The sequence below is a fragment of the Pristis pectinata genome, chromosome 19 (assembly GCF_009764475.1).
Source record: "Pristis pectinata isolate sPriPec2 chromosome 19, sPriPec2.1.pri, whole genome shotgun sequence".
NCBI classification, from domain to species: domain Eukaryota; kingdom Metazoa; phylum Chordata; class Chondrichthyes; order Rhinopristiformes; family Pristidae; genus Pristis; species Pristis pectinata.
In genome coordinates this window covers 28,665,047-28,691,550 of record NC_067423.1, presented here as the reverse complement: position 1 = coordinate 28,691,550, position 26,504 = coordinate 28,665,047, and the positions used below count along the sequence as shown (strand labels likewise).

The 26,504-nt window shown below is 38.8% G+C and overlaps 1 protein-coding gene across 1 annotated transcript in view; it reads left to right on the top strand.

Moving 5' to 3' along the window:
- Positions 1 to 26,504, top strand: part of rad51ap1 (RAD51 associated protein 1) — a 52,510-nt gene that overhangs the window by 17,952 nt on the left and 8,054 nt on the right. The window contains exon 8 of the mRNA XM_052033665.1: positions 26,042 to 26,194. Within this exon, the coding sequence (XP_051889625.1) occupies positions 26,042 to 26,194 (153 nt within the window). The remainder of the gene's footprint in view (positions 1 to 26,041; positions 26,195 to 26,504) is intronic.

The following is a 26,504-nucleotide window of genomic DNA, read 5'->3' as shown; positions in this document are numbered from 1 at the left end:
AGTCTGCTGAGTGAAAGGCTGTGGTAGAGCCTCCACTGTATGAATGCCCAGTTATGGGCATATCTGTTGGCAGATCTATGTGAGTTTCGCAGAAAGTTTTCATCATTAGTTTGTTGAGGAAATCATGGGACTGATTCCTATTTTAACAAAAACCATGAGGCAGAGGAATATATATTAGAAAGTGTGGAGAAACAGAGTAATCTTGATCTTGGAGGTGGCAGAACAAGTAGAAAAGCTGGTTAAGAAACCAGATGCGATATTTGCCTTTATTGGCTGAGGCACAGAACATAAACAGGGTGTTCATGCTGGAACAGTAAAAAAGTTAGTTGAGCCATGTCTAAACTACAATTCTGGTCAGCACACTACGGGAAGGATGTGATAGCACTTGAAAAATGTTGAGAAATGTGCAGTTGTACACTTTGGAAATGTAAATAAACAGGCAGATTATTATCTAGGAGGAGAGAAAATTCAAAGTACAGAAGTACAAAGGGACTTGGGGGTACTCGTGCAGGATACCTTAAAGGTTAACTGCCAGGTTGGATCGGTGGTAAAGAAAGCGAATGCTATGTTGGCATTCATTTGGAGAGGTATAGTGTATAAAAGTAAGGAAGTGTTGATGAGCCTCTACAGGGCACTAGTGAGGCCTCATTTGGAAAACTGTGCACAGTTTTGGGCCCCATATCTTAGGAAAGATGTGCTGATGTTGGAGGGGGTTCAGAGGAGATCTACGAGGATGATTCCCGGAATGAAAGGGCTTACGTATGATGAGCGTTTGTCAGCTCTTCGACTGTACTCACTGAATAATGAGAGGGGACCTCATAGAGACATTTAAAATGTTGAAAGGACTGGACAGAGTAGATGTGGCTAGGCTGTTTCCCTTGGTGGGTGAGTCCAGGACCAGAGGGCACAATCTTAGAATTAGAGGGTACAGGTTTAAAACAGAGATGAGGAGAAATTTCTTTAGCCAGAGGGTGGTGAATTTGTGGAATTCCTTGCCATGTACAGCAGTGGAAGCCAGATTATTGGGGGTGTTTAAGGAAGAGATAGATAGATATCTAAATAGTAGGGGTATCAAGGGATATGGGAATAAGGCTGGAAATTGGGGTTAGAATAGTGTGTGTCCCCCCCCCCCCCCAATTTCTCATTTCTTTTTCTTTTTCCCCTTTTCCTTGGAGCAGACTCGATGGGCCGAATGGCCTACTTCTGCTCCCTTGTCTTGTGATCTTGTGAGTAGATTTACAACGATGGATTTGGGTATTGCTGGCAAGGCCATTGTTTATTGTCTACCCTAAATGCTGTTGAGAAAGTGGCAGTGAACCATCATCTTGATCCACAGAAATACTTCTAGTGAAGATAAATGTATGGTGCTGTTGTGGAGGGGAACCAGGATTTCAACTCGGCAACAATGAAAGAACAGTGATGTATTTTCAAATCAGTAAATGAGCAACTGTGAGGGGAACCTGCAGGTGGTGGCATTCCCATGCATCTGAAGCCTTTGTCCTTGTTGGCCGAGGTTGTGGGTTTGGAAGATGCTGTTAGGGTTGTCTAGGTGAGTAACTAGTGTATTTCACAGATGATGGTCAGTGCAACACTGTACACTGATAATGGAGAGAATGAATGTTTAGGGTGGTGGAAGGATCACCAGTCAGGTAGGCTGTTTTATCCCGGATGGTGTAAAGCTTCTTGAGAGTTGTTGGAATTGCACTCATCAGGGCAAGTAGTGAATCTTACACTGCTGACATGTGCCTTGTAGATGATGGAAACAACATGGGGTGTTATGAGGTGAGCCAATTGCTGCAGGATACCCAACCTCTGATCTGCTGTCATAGCCACAGTATTGCCAACTCTGGAGAATTATAGTATTGAGAGAGAGTCTAGGTTGGAGTTGTTTTCTTTGGAACAAAGAAGCCAGGGGAGATTTATTTGAGGTATATAAAATTATGTGAGGTTTAGATAGGGTAGACCAAAATGACTTATTTCCCTAGCAAAGAGTTCAGTAACTAGAGGGCTTAGGTTAATTGGTGGAAGTTCAGGAAGAAAATATTTCATTCCATGAGTACTGATGGTCTGGACCTCACTCCCTAGAAGAGTGATGGATGTAAAACCCTCACTGCATTAAAGAAGAACCTGTATGAGCACTTCAAAGCCACTACCTGCAGGCTATGAATAAACAGTTGAAAGTAGGTTTAACCTCAAGTCCATTTATGATTGATTGAGTGGCTTTCTGTGCTCTAAACTTTGCACTTTTATTGTGTTGTGCAAAAAAATCACATTCTCAATGGAAATAAACAAATGAAACACAGGGCAAAGAGTGATAGACTTTAACCTGATGAATTACCTGAGACACAGTTAAGAAAGAGACTATTATATTTTTATGAAGAGGACCACGTCACAAGCTTTCAGTAAGTTTAAATGGTATTAATTAGTATTTTCCCTAATTACCCATGTTTTTATTTCAAAAAGTATCCTGTAAATATTAAAATATGTAGGGCTGGATTTTGCAACTGTAATGATTGTGAAATTAAAGGTAACAATATGCACCTACATAGCCAATCGCAGATATCCAGAAATTTTTACCGTTATTTCCTGCTGCTCCACAGGGGGTGCTGTTTTCAGCCCCATTGAGCACAATACTAAGAAATCCGTGAACTGCTGAGGACTTCATGTATTTGTTGGAAATGGTAGTATAATGTTATCTTAACAGACTCCAAACTTTATCACGGTTGCTGAGAAATGTAAATCTAGAATAAAGAGTTGGTATCTGTACTAGTAAAAACAAAACTAGCTGATTGTCCTAAGTACTTTACTTTGTTTATTAAGGTCATTCAGGGAAGTAAATCTGTTGTGGGGAGTTTACCTGGTCTGGTTTATATGTGGATTCAGACCCAGTATGGTTTACTTTTAAACTGTGTTCTGAAATAATTTAGCAAACCACAATCATTTTTTTTTTTGAAAAACAACTACAGATATCACTGCATGTCAATTGATGCACCAGTTGTGACAGTGGCAAACCCTAGCCCAGATACCTTTACGAAGTACTCCACACTTAGTGTCTGGGAACATGTGCCAAAATTAGGATCCCACAGATTACCCAAGCAACAGTCTAAAGTGGCTCGCATAATGCCTTTCATTAGGCATCCAAGACTTCTTGCGTAGAAGGAACCCACGAAGGTTGTGTAGTATATAGTTGGGAAGGGGATCACCGTGGGAATCTTCAATGTTGATCTAAACCCATGAAGTCTAATGGCATCAAGTCAAACTTGGTCTTGGAAACCTCCTGCTGATTACTAGCTATTGCTGTATTCTTACATGTTGAACACTGCCCAGGGTGGCAACAAACGATGGTTGGGAGAAGGGAGCAGGGAAAACTCAAGAATCCTTCAATAAAAGTGGCTTGGTAGCACCACTACTAGCTTGGGCTATGTGAGTCCTGAAGACCGTACCTGCCAAATTGAACTGGAGCTGAGAACCACCATGAAAGAAAAATCTACTCTGCTGGGATTGCTTTGGGTCATAATACTGTTAGCAAGAGTAATTACTGCACAATTCTTGTGGAGACAATATTCTAACTTCTTAAATAAGATATGTTCTAATTTGTTGTGTGGCATCACCAATGTGCAAAATATGATTGATTCAGGATGGATCCCGCATCTCAAATTTGAGTATCCATAAGGCACTGCGTGCTAACAAAAGCAATGCAGTGTATTCCACCACCTTCAGTAATCTAGTGGCCTAGCCCTAACTCATTTAACGTTGCCATCAAGCCAGAGCTAACCCTAATTCAACGTGAAAGAATATGAGATGCAGCACCATGCATACTTAAAATTGTGATGACAACCTGAGAAAGCCACATGCATTCTTAAGCTTTGGAATCTGTACAATACAGACAAAGGTAATCAGTCACATCATCAAGGGACCTAATCTGTCCTGCCATATCTGGTCATGAAAAGTGGCAGAAGTTAAAATAGCTATAAGGAAGAAGAGGTCCCGGTACCAGCCCGAACCTCACTTTTGTCAGGAGCCAACATATAAGTGCAAAAATCCATTGCTCTGGAACTTTCACCCATCCTCTGCATGAAGTACTAAGTGAGAAATCCAAGTTGGCCTATTCCTGAGGTCCCCAGCATCACAAAAATCAGTTTTCAACAAATTACTCCACGTGATACCACAGGACAGCTGAGTGCATCAAATATGGCAAAGGTTCTGGGTCCTAACAATATCCTCAGTTTAGGGTTGAAAACTTCTATTCCAGTGTCACTCAAAGCTCAGCAACCTCCAGAACAAAGCAATTTCCTTCAACTATCAATGGAGCATTTTCATGATGTAATATAAAATCTTGTCATTACATGGAGAGCACGTGACAATGTCCAAGCTCAACTACTTAGAAGGACAAGTGCAACAGGTAAATGGTAACAATGCTATCTGCAGGATCCCCTTCAAATTACACACCATTCTGGAAATATTTTGCTGGTTCTTAATCATAACTGGTTCAAAATCTGATAACTTCCTGCTTAGTTGCATTACAAAGGCTTAAGAAGGCAGCTTATTGTTGTCTTCTTGAGGACATTTGGTTTTGAATAAAAAATGATGGGCTTGCCAATTATATTACAGTGAATATATTGAAGAAAAATTACACATTATTCTTGTTCTTTGGAGAAAAATAGACATGGATTTGTTATACTTTGTTGTGTGGGTTATAAATGAATGCTAAATGGTGCATTAAGCCTTCCTTCCTGGTTTGAATGTGACAGTTCTTGAAAGTGGCATTTTAACTAGCTTGATGACATCATTGCTGCTAGGTTCTTGGAATCCCCATGAAATGAAGTTTGCTAGTAGGTGATAGCCATAGCACCCAGATCACTAGACCTTTGTAGACAGCTTTTTTCCAAAGTCATCTGCGAGTTTCATTGTTTTACTGTTGGCTGCAGAATCCTGGCCCTACTTTAGAACAGAACATTGTTAGTTGTTTCTAAATTAAGATTTCAGTTTGGGAAGACGTGGTAATTTGATCTCTTGGGTTATAGTTCAAAGAAGCACATTTCATTTAAAGCTGCATGTTCTTGTCAGGAAATGACGCGGTTTTAGGGAAGGAGATCATTTCAGATGCTTGCCTTGCCCTTTTTCACCCTTGGAGCTTCTCCAACGTGATAGATATGAAGATACAGGATTTTAACTTTATAAACTTTGTTTCTTATTCCTGTCACAATCGAGACAATAATATCTCCAAATTGGTATAAAAATGCTCTGATTTTATATGAAGCAATATCAAGTAGCAACATGAAGTTGTACCTTATTGATGTGTTAAAATACAGTAAATGTAGAACGTTGGGACTTAGTTAATTGAACTGAGACTTAAAATCCTAAACGTTATGCAACTCAAAATATATTTATTGACAGATTGCTCGTTACTACAGTTGGTGTCTTGATTGTATTGATCACACTAAAGCTAATATATTTCCTCTTTAAGTTTATTGGATTGCCTTAGGACATTCAAACATGTACTTGGTTGACTGTTTTGTCCACATCCTGAATACAGTGTATGTTAAGTTACATGAATGCACAAGTCAAAAACAAAAATCAAAGAATTAATCATAATTAAGCCTGGTAATTTAAAGTTGCTTCCTGCACTTTACCTTCAATATTAATTGGACATTGGAATGCAATACCCAACCTCTGATGTCTCACTTCACCAGTTTCAATCAGGAGTGGTTTTGTGGTTATACCAGCAGCCAGAATTCTGGACCGTTGATCCAGGGACATAGGTTGGAATCCCAATGAAACAGCTGAGGAATTTAAATTCAAATAATTAAATAACACTGTATTTAAAAAAAGAACTAGTTTCAGTAAACACAAACTACTGGACTGTTGTAGAAACCCATCCAGTTCACTAATGTCTTTCAGGGATGGAAGTCTGCCATCGTCGCCAGTCTGGTCCATATGTGACTTCAGACATTTGCTCCTTCTTCAAGTAACAATAATGGATGGGTAATAACTGCTACCATTGTCAGTGACATCCACATCCTGTAAATGAATAAATTGAAACTAGATGCTAGTTAACATCACATTTCTTTAATTTGATATTGAGATGGGTTTCAGCTGTTAACTATTGCATTATGTGTGTGTGGCTCATGATGTAGAGCTAAAATTAATTAGTAAAAAACTAGTTTTTAAAGACGGCAACAACAATTGCACTTCAAAGTGTTTTAGGACAAGGAAAATTAATGGTCAACCACATTCCAGCTTAATTATCTATTATTTATTTGGTTTAAATTAATTTAAATTGCAATATTTTAATGATGGTTAGTATCTAACATCCTGGAAAAGTATTTAAGTGCAAGTCTAAATAAAGATGCAATCAATCCACTCCTGGGCATGTGTGTCTGCACGTACTGGGTATTTACACAAAGAGTGAGAGGAAGGTCACTGTTGTTGGAAACAGAAAGTTGACAAGCTCAGCCTCGAGACTTAACTCTCATAAGAAAAAAAACAGTCTTCTGTGAATGTTCACTTTTTAAATCAATGAAATAATTTAACAGCTGATCAGCTCATTGCATAAAATGCATTGTTCAGCTTGATGTATTCCTCATACTGCTCTCACAATTGCCTAGCATAGTTCTTTAAAAAAGAGTTAGTGATACGAATTGCATTCTTTAGAATTTATTTTGTTCCATTGCTGGGAAATTCAAATTTAGCACTGATATAGTGTTGCTTGATGCTCACTGGTACTTCAAACAACTGTGTAATTATAAAGCAAGTTGGATTATTTTGTGGAGAACAAAAGCAGAAAAAAAATTTAAAAGTTTAATTATGTTTAATAAAAGTTCAATAAGACAGACTGATAAGCTAGAACATGTTGATGTTATGAAGGAGGATGTGCTGGAACTTTTGAAAAACACTAGGATAGATAAGTCACTGAGGCCGGATGGGTTTTATCCCAGGAAGCGAGGGAAGAGATTTCTGAGCCATTGGCGATGATCTTCACATCCTTACTGGCCACAGGAGTAGTACCAGATGATTGGAGGGTGGCAAATGTTATTCCTTTGCTCAAGAAAGAGCGTAGAGATAACCCTGGGAATTATAGACCAGTGAGTCTTACTTCAGTGGTGGGCAAATTACTGGAAAAGATTCTCAGGGACAGTATGAGGATTTGGAGAAGCATAGTCTGATTAAGGATATTCAACATGGCTTTGTGAGGGGCCGGTCATGTCTCACGAGCCTGATTGAATTCTTTGAGGATGTGACAAAACACATTGATGAGGGTAGAGCAGTGAATGTGGTGTATATGGACTTCAGTAAGGCGTTTGAAAAGGTTCCTCATGATAGGATCATTCAGAAGGTGGAGAGGCATGGGATCCATAGAAATTTGACTGTGTGGATTTGGAATTGGCATGCCCGTGGAAGGCAGAGGGTAGTTGTAGATGGAGCGTATTCTGCCTGGAGGTCGGTGACTAGTGGTGTTCTGCAGGGATCTGTTCTGGGATCCCTGTTCTTTGTGATTTTTATAAATGACTTGGATGAGGAAGTGGAAGGGTGGGTTCGTAAGTTTGGTGGTGTTGTCGATAGTGTAGAAGGTTGTCGAGGATTACAACAGGACATTGATAGGATGCAAAGCTGGGCTGAGAAGTGGCTGATGGAGTTTCTGGGTTGAAAAGTGTGAAGTGGTTCGAATGTGAAGTGAAGATCGAATTTGAAGGCAGAATACAGGGTTAATGGCAGGATCCTTAGCAGTGTGGAGGAACAGAGGGATCTTGGGGTCCAAGTCCGTAGATCCCTCAAAGTTGCTGCGCAAGTTGGTATTGGTATTGGTTTATTATTATCACTTATTCCGAGGTACAGTGAAAAGCTTGTCTTACAAACCGATTGAACAGGTCAATTCATTATACAGTGCAGATACATTGAGTTAGTACAGAGTGCATTGATGTCGTACAGGTAAAAACAATAACAGTAAAGTGTCACAGCTACAGAGAAAGTGCAGTGCAATAAGGTGCAAGGTCACAACAAGGTAGATTGTGAGGTCATAGTCCATCTCATTGTTTAAGGGAACCGTTCAATAGTCTTATCACAGTGGGGTAGAAGCTGTCCTTAAGTTGATAGGGTTGTTAAGAAGGTGTATGGCGTGTTGGCCTTCGTTAGTCACGGGATTGAGTTCAAGAGCTGCAAGGTAACGTTGCACTCTATGAAACCCTGTTAGACCACACTTAGAATAATGTGTTCAGTTCTGGTCACCTCACCATAGGAAGGATGTGGAAGCTTTAGTAAGGGTGCAGGGGAGATTTACCAGGATGCTACCTGGAGAGCATGTCTTATGAGGATGGGTTGAGTGAGCTAGGGCTTTTCTCTTTGGAGAGAAGGAAGATGAGATGGGTGGGTGCGTGGAACACACTGCCAGGGGTGCTGAGAGATCTTAGATAGGTACATGGATGATAGAAAAATGGAGAGGTAATTGGGAGGGAATAGTTAGATTGATCTTAGAGTAGGTTAAAAGGTTGGCACAACATCGTGGACCAAAGGGCCTGTACTGTGCTGTAATGTACTATGTTCTATGCAAAGTTAATGTAGTGTTTTAAAATTGTATTAAATAAAGAAGCATATTTTCTTAATGGTATAAAAATTGACACAGAAATTGAAACATTAATCAAAGTAAAAGAACAGACTTTGCATTTATATACTACCTTTCATTGCTGCAGGATCTATAAATTCATTTTATAGACAATGAAGTAAATTTGAAAGGTAGTCAATGTTGAAGGAGAAAATAAAAATCAATCTTCACACGACTTGTGCCACAAACAGCAAAAGATACTGCGCACATAATCAATTTTAATGATGTTGGTTCAGGAATAAATATCGGACAAGACACTAGGAGAATCCCTTGCTTTCTTCAAATAGTGCAGAAATGGATACTCCTTAGTTTAATGTTTCAGACAGCAAATGAATCTTCACTTTTACAACAGTCCCTCAACACTGCAGGGAAGTTTCATTATGTGCTCACTCCAGCCAAAAGTCTTGAATTGTGAAAAACTTTAAACATTTATTTAAAATGGGCCTACACTTAATTTTGTCTGAGCCAAATTATTTTCAGTTAAATAAAAAGGTCAATATAAAATTGTAGATTTGGCTAAAATGCTCATTTTAAGTGGGATTTTTCTGCACTAAATCCCTACGACAATAAAAGTTGCCTACTTTTGACATGGGTCACTGACATTACCAGTAAGTACAATGAACTAAATGAAAGCAAATAAAATACACAGGGTGATATATCTCAAGGTCCTTTTTGTATTTTTTTAACAGTTGGCTCATTTCCTTCGCTCAAAGTAGATGCCCTTCACAAAGATGTTGTCACAGAGCTTTTTTTTCAAAGCTGTGGATGTTGCAAATCTTTTGATATATTTGTATCATCTCATTAATTATGCACTATTATATTAAAATGTGCAATGCTTTGCAAATTCTACATATTTGAAAGGTAACAGGCTGAGGTAAATATGGTTCTTTAATAATTTCTTCAGAATGAACTTGTACAGCAAATGCTCATTGACTATTCAGGATGCACAGTAAAACCTAATGTTTTCTTTGTCTGATGTCCACACATTGTACTTTTGAGTAGGGTTAACTATCTTTTCTGCCTACTACATTTCTGAATTTTGTTGAATAATACAGTAACAAGTCAAACCCAACAATGTAAAGAACATCAAAAGAACAAATAGAATATTCCCAATTAGAAACTTATAATGATATATAAGAACCCTATCAGGTTCCTGAACCCCCCTGAACCTGAGGGGGGCCAATATCCTTGCGGCCAGGTTTGTTAGGGTGGTTCAGGAGGGTTTAAACTAGATTGCGAGGGGGAAGGGAGCCGGAGGAGTAGGTCAGAGGAAGAAGGGGATGGGGAAAAGTCAGATCTGACAGGTAGAGAGGCTTTGAGGAAGGAGAAGCAGAGTACAGACTATAAAAGTAGTAAGGTGGATGGGCTAAAGTGCATTTACTTAAATGCGAGAAGCATCAGGAATAAGGGAGATGAACTGAGAGCTTGGATTAGTACATGGGACTATGATATTGTGACTGTTACAGGGACATGGCTGACATCAGGGCAGGAATGGATATTGAATATTCCTGGTTTTCAGTGTTTTAAAAGGGATAGGGAGGGGGGGAGAAGAGGAGGAGGGGTGGCGATACTGGTCAGGGACACTGTTACAGCTGCAGAAAGGGTAGATAATGTAGAAGGATCCTCTCTAGAGTCAATATGGGTGGAAGTTAGGAACAAGAAAGGGGCAGTTACCCTCCTGGGAGTATCCTACAGGCCCCCCGGTAGCAGTAGGGATACTGAGGAGCAGATTGGGAGGCAGTTTTTGGAAAGATGCAAAAATAACAGGGTTATTATAATGGGAGACTTCAACTTTCCAAATATTGATTGGCACCTACTTAGTGCCATGGGTTTAGATGGGGCGCAGTTAGTTAAGTGTGTCCAGGACTGATTCCTGTCACAGTATGTTGACAGGCTGACTAGAGGAAATGCCATATTAGCTCTAGTTTTAGGTAATGAACTGGGTCAGGTGACAGGTCTATCGGTGGGTGAGCATTTGGAGGACAGTGACCATTGCTCCATAACCTTTAGAATTGTCATGGACAGGGATAGGAGCAGAGAGGACAGGAAGATATTTAATTGGGGAAAGGCAAATTATGAGGCTATAAGGCGAGAACTTGGGATTGTAAATTGGGGTGACATTTTTGAAGGGAGATGTACTATGGAGATGTGGTCGATGTTCAGGGATCTTTTGCAGGATGTTAGGGATAAATTTGTCCCGGTGAGGCAGAGAAGGAATGGTAGGGTGAAGGAACCGTGGGTGACGAGAGAGGTGGAACAACTAGTTAGGAAGAAGAAGGCAGCATACATAAGGTGTAAGCAGCAAGGATCAGATAGGGCTCGTGAGGAATATAGAGCAGCAAGGAAGGAACTTAAGAAAGGGCTGAGGAAAGGGAGAAGGGGACATGAAAAGGCTTTGGCGAGTAGGGTTAAGGAGAATCCCAAGGCTTTTTTCTCGTAGGTGAAGAGCAGAAGGATGGCTAGGGTAAAGGTAGGTCCAATTAAAGACAAAGGTGGGAGGATGTGCCTGGAAGCTGTGGAAGTGGGTGAGGTTCTCAATGAATACTTCTCTTCAGTATTCACCAAAGAGAGGGGTCTTGATGATGCTGAGGACAGTGTTGGTGAGGATAATGTTCTAGAGTATATAGATATTAAAAGAGAGGATGTGTTGGAGTTGTTAGAAAATATTAGGACAGATAAGTCCCCAGGGCCTGACGGAATATTCCCCAGGCTGCTTCGTGAGGCAAGGGAGGAGATTGCTGAACCGTTGGTTAGAATCTTTGACTCCTCGTTGTCCACAGGGATGGTACCGGAGGATTGGAGGGTGGTGAATGTTGTCCCCTTATTCAAGAAAGGTAGTAGGGATGGTCCAGGGAATTACAGGCCGGTGAGCCTTACGTCTGTGGTGGGTAAGCTGTTAGAAAGGATTCTAAGAGATAGGATCTATGAGCATTTAGAGAATCATGGACTGATTAGGGACGGCCAGCATGGCTTTGTGAAGGGAAGATCTTGCCTCACAAGCCTGATAGGGTTCTTTGAGGAGGTGACCAGGAAGATTGATGAGGGTAGTGCAGTGGATGTGGTCTACATGAATTTTAGTAAGGCGTTTGACAAGGTTCCGCATGGTAGGCTTCTTCAGAAGGTCAGAGGCCAAGGGATCCAGGGAGGCTTGGCCGTGTGGATTCAGAATTGGCTTGCCTGTAGAAAGCAGAGGGTTGTGGTGGAGGTAGTGCATTCGGATTGGAGGGCAGAGACTAGTGGTGTCCCACAGGGATCGGTTCTGGGACCTCTACTTTTTGTGATATTTATTAACGACTTAGATGAGGGGGTGGAAGGCTGGGTTAGCAAGTTTGCAGATGACACAAAGATTGGTGGTGTTGTGGATAGTGTGGAGGGCTGTCGAAGCTTGCAGAGGGATATCGATAGGATGCAGAGCTGGGCTGACAAGTGGCAGATGGAGTTCAATCCAGAGAAGTGTGAGGTGGTACACTTTGGAAGGACAAACTCCAAGGCGGAGTACAAGGTAAATGGCAGGATTCTGGGCAGTGTGGAGGAGCAAAGGGATCTGGGGGTTCATATCCACAGATCACTGAAAGTCGCCTCACAGATAGATAGGGTAGCTAAGAAAGCTTATGGGATGTTAGCTTTCATAAGTCGGGGGGATCGAGTTTAAGAACCGCGAAGTGACGATGCAGCTTTACAAAACTCTGGTTAGGCCACACTTAGAGTACTGTGTCCAGTTCTGGTCACCTCATTATAGGAAGGATGTGGAGGCATTGGAAAAGGTGCAGAGGAGATTTACCAGCATGCTGACTGGATTAGAGAGCATGGATTATGATGAGAGGCTGTTCTCATTGGAGAGAAGGAGGATGAGGGGAGACATGATAGGGGTATACAAGATATTGAGAGGAATAGATAGAGTGGACAGCCAGTGCCTCTTTCCCAGGGCACCAGTGCTCAAAACATGAGGACATGGCTTTAAGGTAATGGGTGGGAAGTTCACGGGAGATGTCAGAGGGAGGTTTTTCACCCAGAGAGTGGTTGGTGCATGGAATGCGCTGCCTGGGGTGGTGGTGGAGGCTGATACATTGGATAAGTTCAAGAGATTGTTAGATAAGCATATGGAGGAATTTAAGATAGAGTGATATGTGGGAGGAAGGGGTTAGATAGTCTTAGGTGTGGTTTGAAGGGTGGCACAACATGGTGGGCCGAAGGGCCTGTATTGTGCTATATTGATCTATGGTTCTATGTATGAAAATGAAGAAAATGACCATCCTGTACATTTTGAACGTACAAGTTCTCTTGTTTCATTTCCCATCTGTGGTTCTACAGCTTTACAGACTCCTGGGAAAAGTAAAGAACCTAATACAATGCCAGTTTAGGACAAAGCTAGGAACTTCTCTCCAACTACATAAACTGATGAATGTTGGTGACCAGTTGATGTATCCTTCTTTCTACATGTCACATTTTAAACTCTCTGTAATTCTTCCAATTCCCTTTTGAATGCTTTGCAACCAATCTGCAGTCATTGCAAATGCCTTCAATTTGTTCCAGAGGCCAATGACTTTCTGTGCAGTCGGAGCTTTTAGCTTCTAACCTAATTCTATGCTAATGTAACTATCCTTTCCAAACTATAATCCTTTAATTATTTTTAAAATCTCAAATAATCTACATTTTTCCATGATGTAATCTGTGGATACAGTATTCAGGGTGAGGCCTTGTCAAGGCTTTTACAGACACAAATAATATTTTTAGTTTTAAATGTAATCATCCAAGCAATGTATCCTTTGACCCAATTTGCTTTTGCTGTTGCTTTGCACTATTGGTCATGGACCTATCATAACTCATGCACCTAGGCTTTCTCCCTTTGGTTAGTCTTGACCACACAACCTTGCCCAATGCACACATGGTGTCACTCCATTACCCAAGAGACCTCACTGTGACTGATTCTCCACATGACACAGAGCCACTACCATTTATAATTACATTTTATCTATGGGAATGTTACCAGTCCGACACAAAACCTGCTTGCCAGTCCCACAGGACTCGACCTGTCTTGTAGCTTTTTTGTGTATAGTGACGTCAAAGGCTATTTGAAAATCAAAATATGCACTGTTAACTGGGCTTCTGACTTCCACTATTTTAATAACTTCCTCAATAAAAACAACCAAACGTGAACCATAAAAATCTAATAGTGAAAGAAAGGAAATTGAACTAAATGCATTGCTAAAAATAACTTCTGACTTTTTATTTTAAGTCTTCAACTTTTCCACTCAGGCTCCTGGCTAATAGTTGTATAATGGTTTTATAAGAAAAGGGATTTTCAGAATACCAATATTAGGAATAACTGTAAAATTATCTTTTTCTATCTTTGAAAAAATTGATTAATTGCATCAATTTCTCTTAAAATTCCAGTCTTGTACTTAATGTTTTTCATAGATTTGCCACTTTGTAAACCAAAATCCCCAAATGACCCATCTGAGAATATTCAGTATTTTCTCGCATGCCTTCGTATGTATCTCTCTTAGCAAGATGTCTTTGTGGTGTAAAAATGATTTTTGAGTTACACTGTTCTGTCGAAATTTAAAACTAGCAGGGAAATGCACGTGTAAGTTTCAACTCGGGACATTGTTTCATATTTAGTTCAGAGACAGTTTAGATGACAGACATAAAGGAAGTGAGTCCATTTATCAGAATTGTTCAATCAAATACTCACAGCACAGTGTCTTGGTGATCTATAAATTCCTTTCCAATATTTTGCCATAGCTGCTGCTTCTTCTTAATTATCCCTCGCATCACCATTGCCAGCTAGGTTATACTCTACACACCTGCCAGATTCTGGGGGTCTTTGCACGGTGGTACACTGCCCTAGGCTCTCCTTGGTGTTGCTATACATCAAAACCCCCAGAATCAGGATCAGGTTTATCATCACTGGCATATGTCATGAAATTTGTTGTTTTGTGGCGGCAGTACAATGCAAGACATAAAAATTACTATAAGCTACAAAAATAAATAAGTAGTACAAAAGAGGAATAATGAGGTAGTGTTCAAGAGTTCATGGACAGCTCAATGTCTCGTTGTCAAATCCCAAACCATACTCAACTAGCTTCACCTTTGCATTGTTCTATTTAAAGTTCAAAGTTTTATGTTAATGTTCATCCTTCCCTATTCCTCTCTTGCCACCACAAATGTGTTGTATGCTTTATGACCATTTATTGCTTCCTTTGTTTGATTTAGGCATATTTGCATGTTCTGCTACTTACCCTTCTGCCCCTTGACTTTCTCTCCAGGCCTCACTTTTTCACCTACCTTGAGCCCTTTCCAGATCCTCCTGCTACCCCCAAGTTCGCTCACTCCTGATTTACCAATGTTCTGACGCTGAGCCCTGAGACCTTCACTTTCCCACCACCCTGCATACATTGAACTTTATAATATGCTTGCCAAAACCACTTTACATTAGCTTCTCCAATGTTTATTGTTTAGAACTTTGGATTTTTGTTGAAAAATTACAAAAGTTTTGAATCTGACACCATTCTTGATGTGATTACAGTATCTGTTGTTACCCTCTCTGTCCCTGTTTTCACGTGATAATAAACCTGATTTTGAGTTTTTCGGATGCTGACTGATTTCCGATGTGCCTCCCTATCCAAACCAGTGCAGTCTTATGAATTGCTCAATGTCCTAACCTCAAATCTCAGATTTCTTGTTCTGCATAGATCTTGCTTCTCCTCCTGTTCAGATTTCTTTCATAATTAATTGGTCTAACAATTATAAGATAAATTATTATTAAAGGAATGCATGTTTTAAGATTTTGATCAAGACAGAAATTTTGGCTTTCATACTTAAACAACCCAAATTCCTTCTTTGGTGTGCAAAGAAGTATTGAATTTAGTTGAATTTTCACACAAACTTGCAATCATTTGAGGTTGTTGTATATTTTCTTTAATCTACACCAGATTTCTTAAGCCAAAAATGAGAGAAGTAACATTGAGGTTGAGTTTATCACAAAATGGCATTTTTGATCAGTTTCATTCTATTTAGTTGGATAGAATCTAACCAAATTTTGGCAACTAAAATGTTCATCATTTCAAATAAATGTTTGATTTTATAGAACTTACACTTGAATTTGGCACCATGAACCACACCTAGCAAAATCGGTAATTTTTGTTAATGTTTGAATTCAATATTTTGTATGACATAATTGCATGAAATTGCTAAACAGAGCATCTGTAGCATCCCATGCTTAATGCAATGTTGCACATAAATGTAAATGAATGCTGCATGCATTTTAATAGGAGATATAAGAAACTGAAAAGGTAGAAGAACAAAGGGAGCAAGGGTACAAGTGCACAAATCATTAAAAGCAGCAAAATAGGTCAATAGAAAATGAAGATCGAGCACCATTTTCATTGTTTAAGGGATGAAACTGAAAAGTGGAGGAGTTATGTTAAGTGTATATTGAACCTTGGCTGTATCACACATGCAGTACTGTACTCCTCTGGTCTCTATATTATAGAAAAGGAACTGGCAAGTGACTGCCAAAAAACTGATTCACAAGGATGATACCAGATCTAAGAAGATATACTTAGCACAAAAGGCTAAACTGGCTAGGATTCTTTGCTCTTGAAAAGATAAGGCTGAGAGATGGTCAAATAAAGTTTTCTCCAGGATAGCTTGGTAGTGGGGCCTTCAGTACAAGATGGTCACTAAATAAATTCATTTGGGAATTTGGGAAAGACTTCCTTACTTAGAGACAATGAGAACTTGGAGTGCACTACCAAAAAGAGTAGTTGAAAACTGCATCAATTTTCTGAGAGACAGAAAATAATAGAAGAATATGGTCATACAGTTAGATAAAATATGCATTTTAATAGGAAGTACAAGAGACAAAAAAGCTATGTTTTCATCCTGGAATATTCCGAAGTCTGTTTAGGGGGCTGAATACAAAAAGAAATTGAACCATAGCATGCAAGAGATAGACCAGAATGGCTAGAAATTTAGTTGACAAAAAGTAATGGGTTGGGTTTAAAGGTTTGTTCATTATGAAGTAGGATGTGATGTATCATTTGCCAATGTTGAGTCTTCAATTATATTTAAATAAGCATAAATTTAAAATTTGTATTGATAAAATATGGGAATAAGATTTGGTTACAGCACTGGGATTTGGTAAACATTACCAGACTAAGGAGGATACAGACTACCAGGCATAACAATGAATAACGTAAAGAATGTCAGAGGAACGATAAGTGATGGGTGTAAATTAACAGGGACGCTCAAAAATTCAAAAATATGTTTCCTTTCAAATAACAAGCCATAAAATGGGTCATCTTTCTTTACAAATAAGAGTCATGGAGTTCAAGAGCAAAGAAGTAATGACACATTGATATTAAACAATCCTTAGGCCACACTTAAGACGCCATGTGAAAATTGTAAAAATACTAAAGCTACAGAATTCAATATAATATTAGCTAGTGTGAGAAATTATTGATATTGGTACTATTTCCACTGCTGTCAAAGAGGCAGAGAGGATTTTAATTCATGGAAGTTTATGATGGGATGAAAAAAAACTTTTTTGTGATTGAGGGGTAAATGGCTTGAGGCTTATTGATCCAAAACTGTAAAGCAAGGAAGGATAAAGGTTAGAGAAATGTACTTGTTGGAGGTTAGCCAAAATATCCTCCTTCAGTGTTCAACACCCTGTATTTAGCTATAACAGAAATGTATGTGCATGTATTTTTCAGAGTTTTACGTTGTTTTAAAAATAGCAAAGGAATAATCAGATGATGAATATTTAGTAACTTCATTTAAGGTGCTCAAGGCCAAATTGGTAAATGATTTATTTAAGAAGTAGTTGGTTGGTTAAATTGCATTTTTGTAAGGTTACAAATCATTCCCATCCATAAATCAAAGCAGTATATTGTATTTTCATCATTGTCAAACATTCAGAGGTGCCCATAAATATGTTTCCAACGGTGACACATCATTTCCTTATCTGTTATTTTGACAAAGTATGCAACAATGTCTACACAAACCATGGCTATTAATCAATAATAATGTATACAGTTATCTGATCTAAACAATAAATGTTATCTGTAATCTATTGCCTCATTTCATATTACACAAGAGGGAAAAGTCCAAAATAAATCATTATTTTTGATCAGTTTCGTCATCCAGTAACCTCTTTCTGAGTTAGTTAAAAGTGATGTTTGGATAAATTGCTGGACCTATTGCAGAAATAATGAAGTTATTTTCAAATTCATCAAAATCCATCATTTGCTACTTTTCTAAAATAATAGTATTCAACAGAATCAGAATCAGATTTATTATCAGTGACATATGATATGAAATTTGTTGTTTTGCAGCAGCAGTACAGTGCAAAGACAGAAAAATCTATAAATTACAAAAATAAATAAATAGTGCAACAAAAATAGGAATGATGAGGTAGGTTCATGGATCATTCAGAAATCTGATGGTGGAGGGGAAGAAGCTGTTCCTGAATCATTGAGTTTGGGTCTTCAGGCTCCTGTACCTCCTCCCTGATGGTAGTAACAAGAAGAGGGCATGTCCCGGACGGTGAGGGTCTTTAATGATTGATGCTGGCTTCTTGAGGCACCACCTCTTGAAGATGTCCTCGATGGTGGGGAGGGTTGTGCCTGTAATGGAGCTGGGGGAGTCTATAACCCTCTGCAGCCTCTTGCTATCATTTGTATTGGAGACTCCATACCAGGCTGTGATGCAACCAGTCAGGATGCTCTTCACCATATATGTATAGAAATTTGTCAGAGTCTTTGCTGACATACCAAATCTCCTCAAACTCCTAATGAAGTAGAGCTGCTGCTGTGCCTCCTTCGTGATTGCATCAATGTGTCGGGCCCAGGATAGGTCCTCTGAGATGCTGACACTGAGGAACTTGAAGCTGCTCACCTTTTCCACTGCTGACTCCTCAATGAGGACTGGTGTGTGTTCTCCCAACTTCCCCTTCCTGAAATCCACAATCAGTTCCTTGGTCTTGCTGACATTGAGTGTGAGGTTGTTGTTGCGATACCGTTCAACCAGCTGATCTATCTTACTCCTGTAAGTCTCCTCATCGCTGTCTGAGATTCTATCAACAACAGTGGTGTGATCGGCCCACGGAAACCCACCAAAATCCCAGCTCAGTTTCTCAAGAAAAATGAATGCTGCTGAAATTACCTTGCCCAAAAATATTAACAGTATAGTTTGCATGTACAAATATATTGTTAGAAAGTGGGATATCTAAAGAAATGTGGATTAATGCATTTTTTGCATTAATGTAAATCTGTTTCATGGTCATCGTGTTGAGTGCCCAAACGCAAAAGAACGTGGTGTCCTTCGAATACATATCAGTTGCATGACCTCTAGTACAGAATAAAATATCAGTTAACAGATTATGAGTGTCCAACCCTTAGTATTTCATTTGGAATCTTTTTAATGTTAGATCACAGAAATCATAAATCCCAGCAAAGCTCATGTAGCAACGTAGTTTGTGGAAAGGTGTATTGTCATTGCACCTTGCAGAAAGTCAGACTGCAGTTCATCAGCAGCACTCTCAAGGTCTGTTGACTGTACACTGCAACCACCTGATACTGTTCTCAAAAGATAAATATAATTTTAACCCATTAATGTTATTCAGGATGGTAGAATTTGGAGCGGAGAAAGTGGAGTGTGATTTGATAGATCATTCAGAATCATGAAGGGTCTGGACAAAATGACTAAAGAAAAACTGTTAGGGAATGAGTTTGATTGGATTGTTCTTACAAAACACTGGCATGAGCACAGCAGTGTGCAAACTTTTATGCTGTAACAAATCTATAATTTCAAGCAATATCAACAAATCAAAGGGAAAAATTAATTTGTTTTGAAAGATTTAAAATTTATTCACATAATAGAACATGTTTTTTTACCCTAAGCTCTCAATATTCCCCTCCTGGAAGAATTAATTCTTGTTTCATGAAGCTGAGTAGTGCCACTTGCTTGCCCTAGTTGACATTTTTTGTGTAAACCGAGATAATGAAGACTTAGGAGTAGGTATAAGAGTACTTGCTGATTTTTTTTTTCTTCCCTATCGACTCTGATCGCAGTTAAAAGCAAAATGTCAGATTGGCTGAACTAAGGCACTCTCTCTGCTTGTGCATCATACGATTCAATTCTTAGAGCACACAATCTAGGCAGAAACTTCAGTGCCGTGTTGAAGAATTGCTGCATTGCCAGAAGTACCCATTACACTTTTTTAAAAGTGGAGAGTTCTTCTAGGGAGTGACTTGCTTAGTATTCATGTCTCAACCACACCTCCAAGATCTACCAACTTAACTGTTTGTCAAGTATTGCTATTGCAGATTTGGTTACAAAATAGGAGTCACTGTCTTAAAAGGATTTCAGTGGTTATAATGCTGCTTTATTTCATTACTGATTAGGTATTGAACGTGAAAGAGAGCAAAATAAATATTTCATATGGTGATTTATTTAGAAATGAAATAATGTAGTTGAACTTCACAGTAAATTTATATAAGATCTCATGTGTAGCTATCAGATGAATGGCAAGCTGTCTTTGATTGATAATTTGATATGGCCAAGGACACTAGGAGAGCCCTTTAGTGCTCTTTACTTTTTTTTGAAGTTATGTGATCAAATCTTTAATTGCAGATAGGATTTTGATTTAATCTCATCTGAATGAAATTTTCTAATAATGCAGCATTTCCTCTGTACTGCACTGAGGACTCTGTGCTCAAGTCCTAAAGTGGCACTGCAACTTATAGCCTTCAGATGTGTGTAGTTCAGTTACATGCTTTTTGCAATTTTTCCTAATGCAGATATCTTTACTATCAACCTCTACCTATGGGGCATAGGTATGTTGGTGCTTTGGCTTAAATGAAAGTCACAGAATTTCACATCTTACTTTCAACACAACTTGAATTTATGCAATATTTTGTTCCAATTTGCAAAAAAAATCGCAGCAAAAGACAGTCCACTCCACCAAACTAGTGATACTACGAGGTTGAATTAGTCTCCATGTCAAGTTCCCACTGGTTGTATATTTGATGGTCATTAAGGACACTCTTAAAATTAAGCTTTTTGTTTAGATGCCAATGCAAAAATGATTTTCATGTATATATCTAAAGTAGCAAAGTAGCTTAAGGTGGCATCACAGGAGCTTTATTAAAGAAAGCTTGATGCAAAGCTGCATTTTAAACAAAAGTATTAGTTCCTTATAGGAAAATGTAGAGGGGAGAGATTTTGCAAGGAAATTCCAAAGCTTCGGACCCTATCAAGTGAACACATGGCTGACAATGATGGAGCAATTTAATTTGGATGAGCAACGTAATTGGAAGAGCACAAAATCTTGAAAGGTCAAGGCTGCTGAGATTACCGGGAAATGGAGGTGCAGTAAAAAAGGATTAGAATTTTATGATCATGTTATTGCTTAACCAGGAGACAAAGTAGGTCAGCAAGCTCGGGGATGATGTATGAACAGATAGAAAACGAGCAGCAGAGTTTCAAATGACCTCCTTTAAGGAGACTGGAATGAAGGAGGTCTGAATCCTACCCAGGAGCCAAGATTACTCTGGCTACTGAAATTAGAAGCAATTTAAGATAAATTGTTTCCACTGCTACTAATATAGATTGCTGAAACATTTGTCTAGGAATCTGCCAGGGTGGTCAAGGTTAAAACAGTTACAAATGTAAAAACATGCTTTTAGTTGGTAAATGTTAAAATAAAATTTCCTAGAAAAACAATCTGTATCTTTGGAACTTCATAGCACTAATGGTTAACAAAAACTGCTGAAGTGACTGTTCAAGTGTCCTTTTAAGGTTTTCCATACACTCTGCAACCTGGGTTCAAATTCAACCCAGAATGAAGGGATGAAAATGGCCTGGGTTGGTTGATTTTAAAGATGCCATGTGAAATAATTTTGAGACATTCTAAACAAAGTGTCTACAGAGAATGTAATCCTGCAACACAAAAGCATAACAAATTGGAATATTCAGAGAGGCCATGGGTATGATACAGACACACTGGGTTTTTCTGGTTCACTTTAAGAGTCAGAAAGTGGACTTTGATCTGCCCTTCATGTGCAAGCTCTAAAGTGTTAAACCACTCTTGTCGCTGCACTGAACACTTCCACTTTGTCAACATGTTTTTTAAAAGAGAAGGTAGAATTTAAATTACAGACCACTTTAATGAAATCTAACAAACATATACCAATGTATTGCTTCTTGCATTACTAGATATTTTAACCAGTGAACTTGGTAGCAATAAATATCACCAGCAGCCCTTTCTGTATCGATGAATATATTATCAGACAGATGTGCTTGCATTGTTGTTATTTTAGGTTTCATATGATTGAAAATTGTTTTTAAAGGCACAATATCTGTAGATACAATGTGGTATCAAACGAATGCTCTATCTTTTAGAGGTTCAGCATAAATAGAATTCCATCAAGACTCTGAGAGAAACCTTTACAGACAGAAGCATTCCAATAATGTGTGCTGTAACTTAAATAGTTGTCTAATGTTTACTTAAAAAAACTATCATAAGTGCTGGCACAGTTTCAGATGTAATATTATTTAAGGCAATAATAAAGGCAATCTTCTTTGTACATCCTAACTACAATACTTGAGTAAGAAATTGTACAATGGCCCAGATTTTGCTTGCTGCTGTCTTACAAAGAAGTTATGAATGCACCCTGCACACTCCCCCAGCAGGAGTATGTGGAGAGAAGCCAGCCCAGTTCTCAATGGTGAAGCTCAGCATGATGGCAAGACCTTCTGCAATGTAAATTTCACTGTGTATGGAGGTGGGGAGAGGCTTATTCATTCTCTCTATTTTCACTGTATTTAATATTACGCATTTTTTTTGTCTTTTAACTGAAATGCTTTCCTCTTTTTTGAAGGTAAATGCTAAGTATTCATTTAGAACCATGTTCATGTTACCTCTATCATCATTGCAGTCACTTTGTTTTGTTTCAAGTAAGCTGTACCCATTATTTTCTTTCTTCTCTTTAGGTATTTATAAACACCATTGGGGTTTCCTTGATTTTTATTTGCTAATATTTTTAAATTCGTTTTCTTTGACTTCATAAATTTCTTCTTTAATTTTGTCCCTGCCATCCCTCCACTTGTAAAGAGCTTGTGGTATCTGATGTAAGCTTATCTCTTTTATGTTATGCTACATTGACATCCAAAGTGCTGTAGAATTAGAAGTCCAGATCCTTTTCTTAGTAATTAGTCTGAATGCTGACAATCTCTTTGAATGCCTCCCACTCCTCTGACACAGATTTATCTTTAAGTAGCTGTCTAGTCCCCTTTAACTAATATTAATGAAGCTGAAATCCCCTAATATTGTAATAGTATTTTTGTACTTCTCAGAAATTTGCCTAAATATTTGAACTTCTATCTCCCTCTGACTTATGGGGTCTTATAATGTAAATGACATTTTTTGTCCCTGATTTCCTTATTTGTTCATTTTTCTAGCATCTATCCTCACATCTGTCTTTGTTACCTTGACCAATATTGCTGCTACTTTATGCTTCTCTATCTGATCTGAGAATCATGTCATAGGAATGCTGAGCTGGCTTTCCTGTTCTTTAAGTTTCAGTAATAGGTGCAATATCATAATTCCACATGTCTATTTGTACCTCAGCTTGCTGGCTTTATTTCCTAGATTTGTTATAATAAGATGTATATTAAGCATTGTTGCCTCTTTTCCCCAACCTATTCACCTACTTCCCAAAATAGCTGGCTCCAAGATACAAAGGAATGTACCTTTAGAAGCGAAGGGTAGGTATCTTGAAGTGACAGAAGGTGTAAACAAGCTCCAAAAGGATCACTGCTAGTTATGTAGACACAAGATACTCTGCAGATGCTGGGAATCTGGAGCAACACACACAAAATGCTGGAGGAACTCAGCAGGTCAGGCAGCATCGATGGAGGGAAATAAAGTCAACATTTCGGGTCGAGACCCTTCAGGACTGGAAAGGAAGAGGGCAGAAGCTAGAATAAAAATGTTGGAGGAGGGGGGAGCACAAGCTGGCAGTTGATCAGTGAGTCCAGGTGAGAGGGGGGGAAGGTGGGTGGGGGAGGGGGATGACTACTTCCCATTCCCATACTAACATGTCTATCCACAGTCCCCTCTACTGCCATGTTGAGGCCAGACGCAGGTTAGAGGAGCAAAACCTCATATTCCGTCTTGGTAGACTCCAACCTGACGGCATTAACATCGATTTCTCTAACTTCTGATAACCCCTTCGCACCCCCCTTTGCTTTCTCTCATTCCTGTGGACCCCATCACCCTTTTTCCTTCCCCTCCCCCACCCTCATGACCTGCCCACTACCTCCCTCCTATTCCCCACCTTCACTTTATTCCATGGTCTACTGTCCTCTCCTACTGGATTCTTTTTTCAGCCCTTTGCCTCTTCCACCTATTACCTCTCAGCTTTTTACATCATTCCATTTCATCGCCCCTCCCCCACTCACCTACCTTCCTCCCCCCCTTCGCCTGGACTCACTTAACACCTGCCAGCTTGTGCTCCTCCCCAGCACCCCCCCCCCCCACGCCCCCGGCTCCTGCCCTCTTACTTTACAGTCCTGATGAAAGGTCTTGACCCGAAACATCAACTGTTTATTTCCCTCCATAGATGCTGCCTGACCTGTTGAGTTCTTGCAGCATTTTGTGTATGTTACTGCCAGTTATGTTGAGGATTTAGACTTTGAAATCAAAAGCACAACTTTGCAATGTGTGGACAATGTCAAACATTTGAGCCCAGAATTTGAAGATTGATTCCCATCTATTTGCAATTCTGCAAACTTTTTCTACAAACTTCCTTCGATGAATAACCTGGAGAGAAATTTTCCCGCCCATGCAAGTGTTGACATTGCCCTATAAAACTCAGAGCAACCTCAAAATTGCTGCATAGTGTGGAAGTTTGAAAATTGCTCCTGTCAACTTTTGGTGTTTTCACAATAGCTTTTTGATGTTAGGAATCAGTTTGAACAGCTTGGACCTGATGCAGGAAGTTCTCCGTTGATTTCAGTGGGGCAAGTAGTTGTTGGTGGAAACAGTTGCAAAGGACTGAGACAAGAATTAGTTTTAAATTGTTTCAGTGTTTTTAGTTACATTGATATTTTAAATACCTTTAGAGAATTCAGACTAGTTTGGCTTTTAGTGTTTTTTTTCCAATGTTTCTGAATGTCTGAAAACAGCTTAAGAAAAACCTTTGACAGCATTAGTCAGGTTTGTGGGGTGGGTTGACATCCTGTCAAAGATTTTTTCAAGCTGTTTTGTGGCTGAGGTTTGTTTTGGTACCGACAGTAAGGATATTTATAATGCGTGACTCTCTGACCAAAAATTCTGGGTCATTAATCTCTATACCTCAGTAGATAATTACTCCCTTTAGACTATGAATCTTAATTCTTAACATTTTATCATATATCACAGTTGTTATCAATCCAGTTGCTTTTCAATGTAGCATTACTACGTAGATGCACTATAAGTTTTTTAACCAACTAATCCATTGTCAGAAAAGATTGTATGGCAAAACTGCTACAAGTTTTATAGTCTTAAAATACTCTAAGATAGGATAAAGCCACAGAAGAATAAATTGAATTGTGGAACACTCATCAAGACAATTTTATGCAACTCATTTTACCTCTGCTTTTTAAATTATTGGAAACTTAACTATCTAGTGCTATTCAGCCGTTCCATGAGAAAATTCTTAAATCATGGCATTTGCTTCATGCAAAACACAATCAAAGCTTGAATTAAATTCACTTTTCCAGCTCCCAAGAGGTCAGAGTAAATGAATGATAAATGACTCAGACATGAGTGGGACGTGTACAGATAGTGGCAAATGCATTTCAGCATTGATATTCCAACATGCTATGGGAACGAGAGAATAAATCTATTTTGAGTAGAGGAGCTCAGAAAAGTCAAAGAGCACAGATCCTCAACAGCAAGATTTGCAATGCAAAAAGCCATAAAAAGGGGTAGAGGCTGAGTTGCTCAGAATATTCAACAGATCTAATAGATTTTTTAGATATTAAGGTAATCAGTGGATTGAAGGTTAGTGCAGGGAAGGGGAGCTGAGGTATAAAAAACAACTTTATTGAATGAGAGAATGTGCAGGAACGGCCAAATGGCCTTCCCTTTCTTCGAATTCCTATGTTCTAATGGAACAAATTGGAGGAGAATATTTTTGCACGGAGGTATTAGGCAGAATTGCCTAATATTGCCTGATGAAGCTTAGTTAATCCATATTTTAGATGAAGTTAGATAAACCTTTAAAGAAGTGGTAAAGTCATTGGTGAAAGAACAGGGAGTTGGGATTCACCGGAGAAAAGGATAAGGATAAAACAGAAAAATTGAAGATGATTTTGGCAATTAACTCTGATGTTGTGCCTCATGGTTCATGTAGACCTGTGCTTAATACCGTATTATTTGTGTTGCAGGTGAAGAATCGGAAAGCAATGGAAGTGATGCAGATACAGATGAGGAATTTACTTTTAAAAATTTATCAAACAAAAACAAGAAAAAAGATATAATCAAAGTACAAACAAAGAAAAAAGAAAAAAAATCTCCCAAATCGAACAGCAGTGATTCAGGTAGATTCCATTAATCATTACAAATGAATGTGTTTAATCATGTTTTTTGTATTGTAATCCCATGTTAAAAATATAGAGTAAGACAAAATAGTTAACTGTAGAATGATTGTGGAATGCAAATAAGTTAACAGACTGCAGAATTCTTTTCATAGATGTCTGGAGATACTCCATTTATTTAAAGTTCTTTGCATTGCCTCAATATTTTGGTAAATGTTTGTAATGTTATTAGATTTTTCCATTTTTATTTTTGTCATCTGAGTGATTACATGATTTTCTTAATTCTAATCGAGGCAATTTTATTTTCCACTAG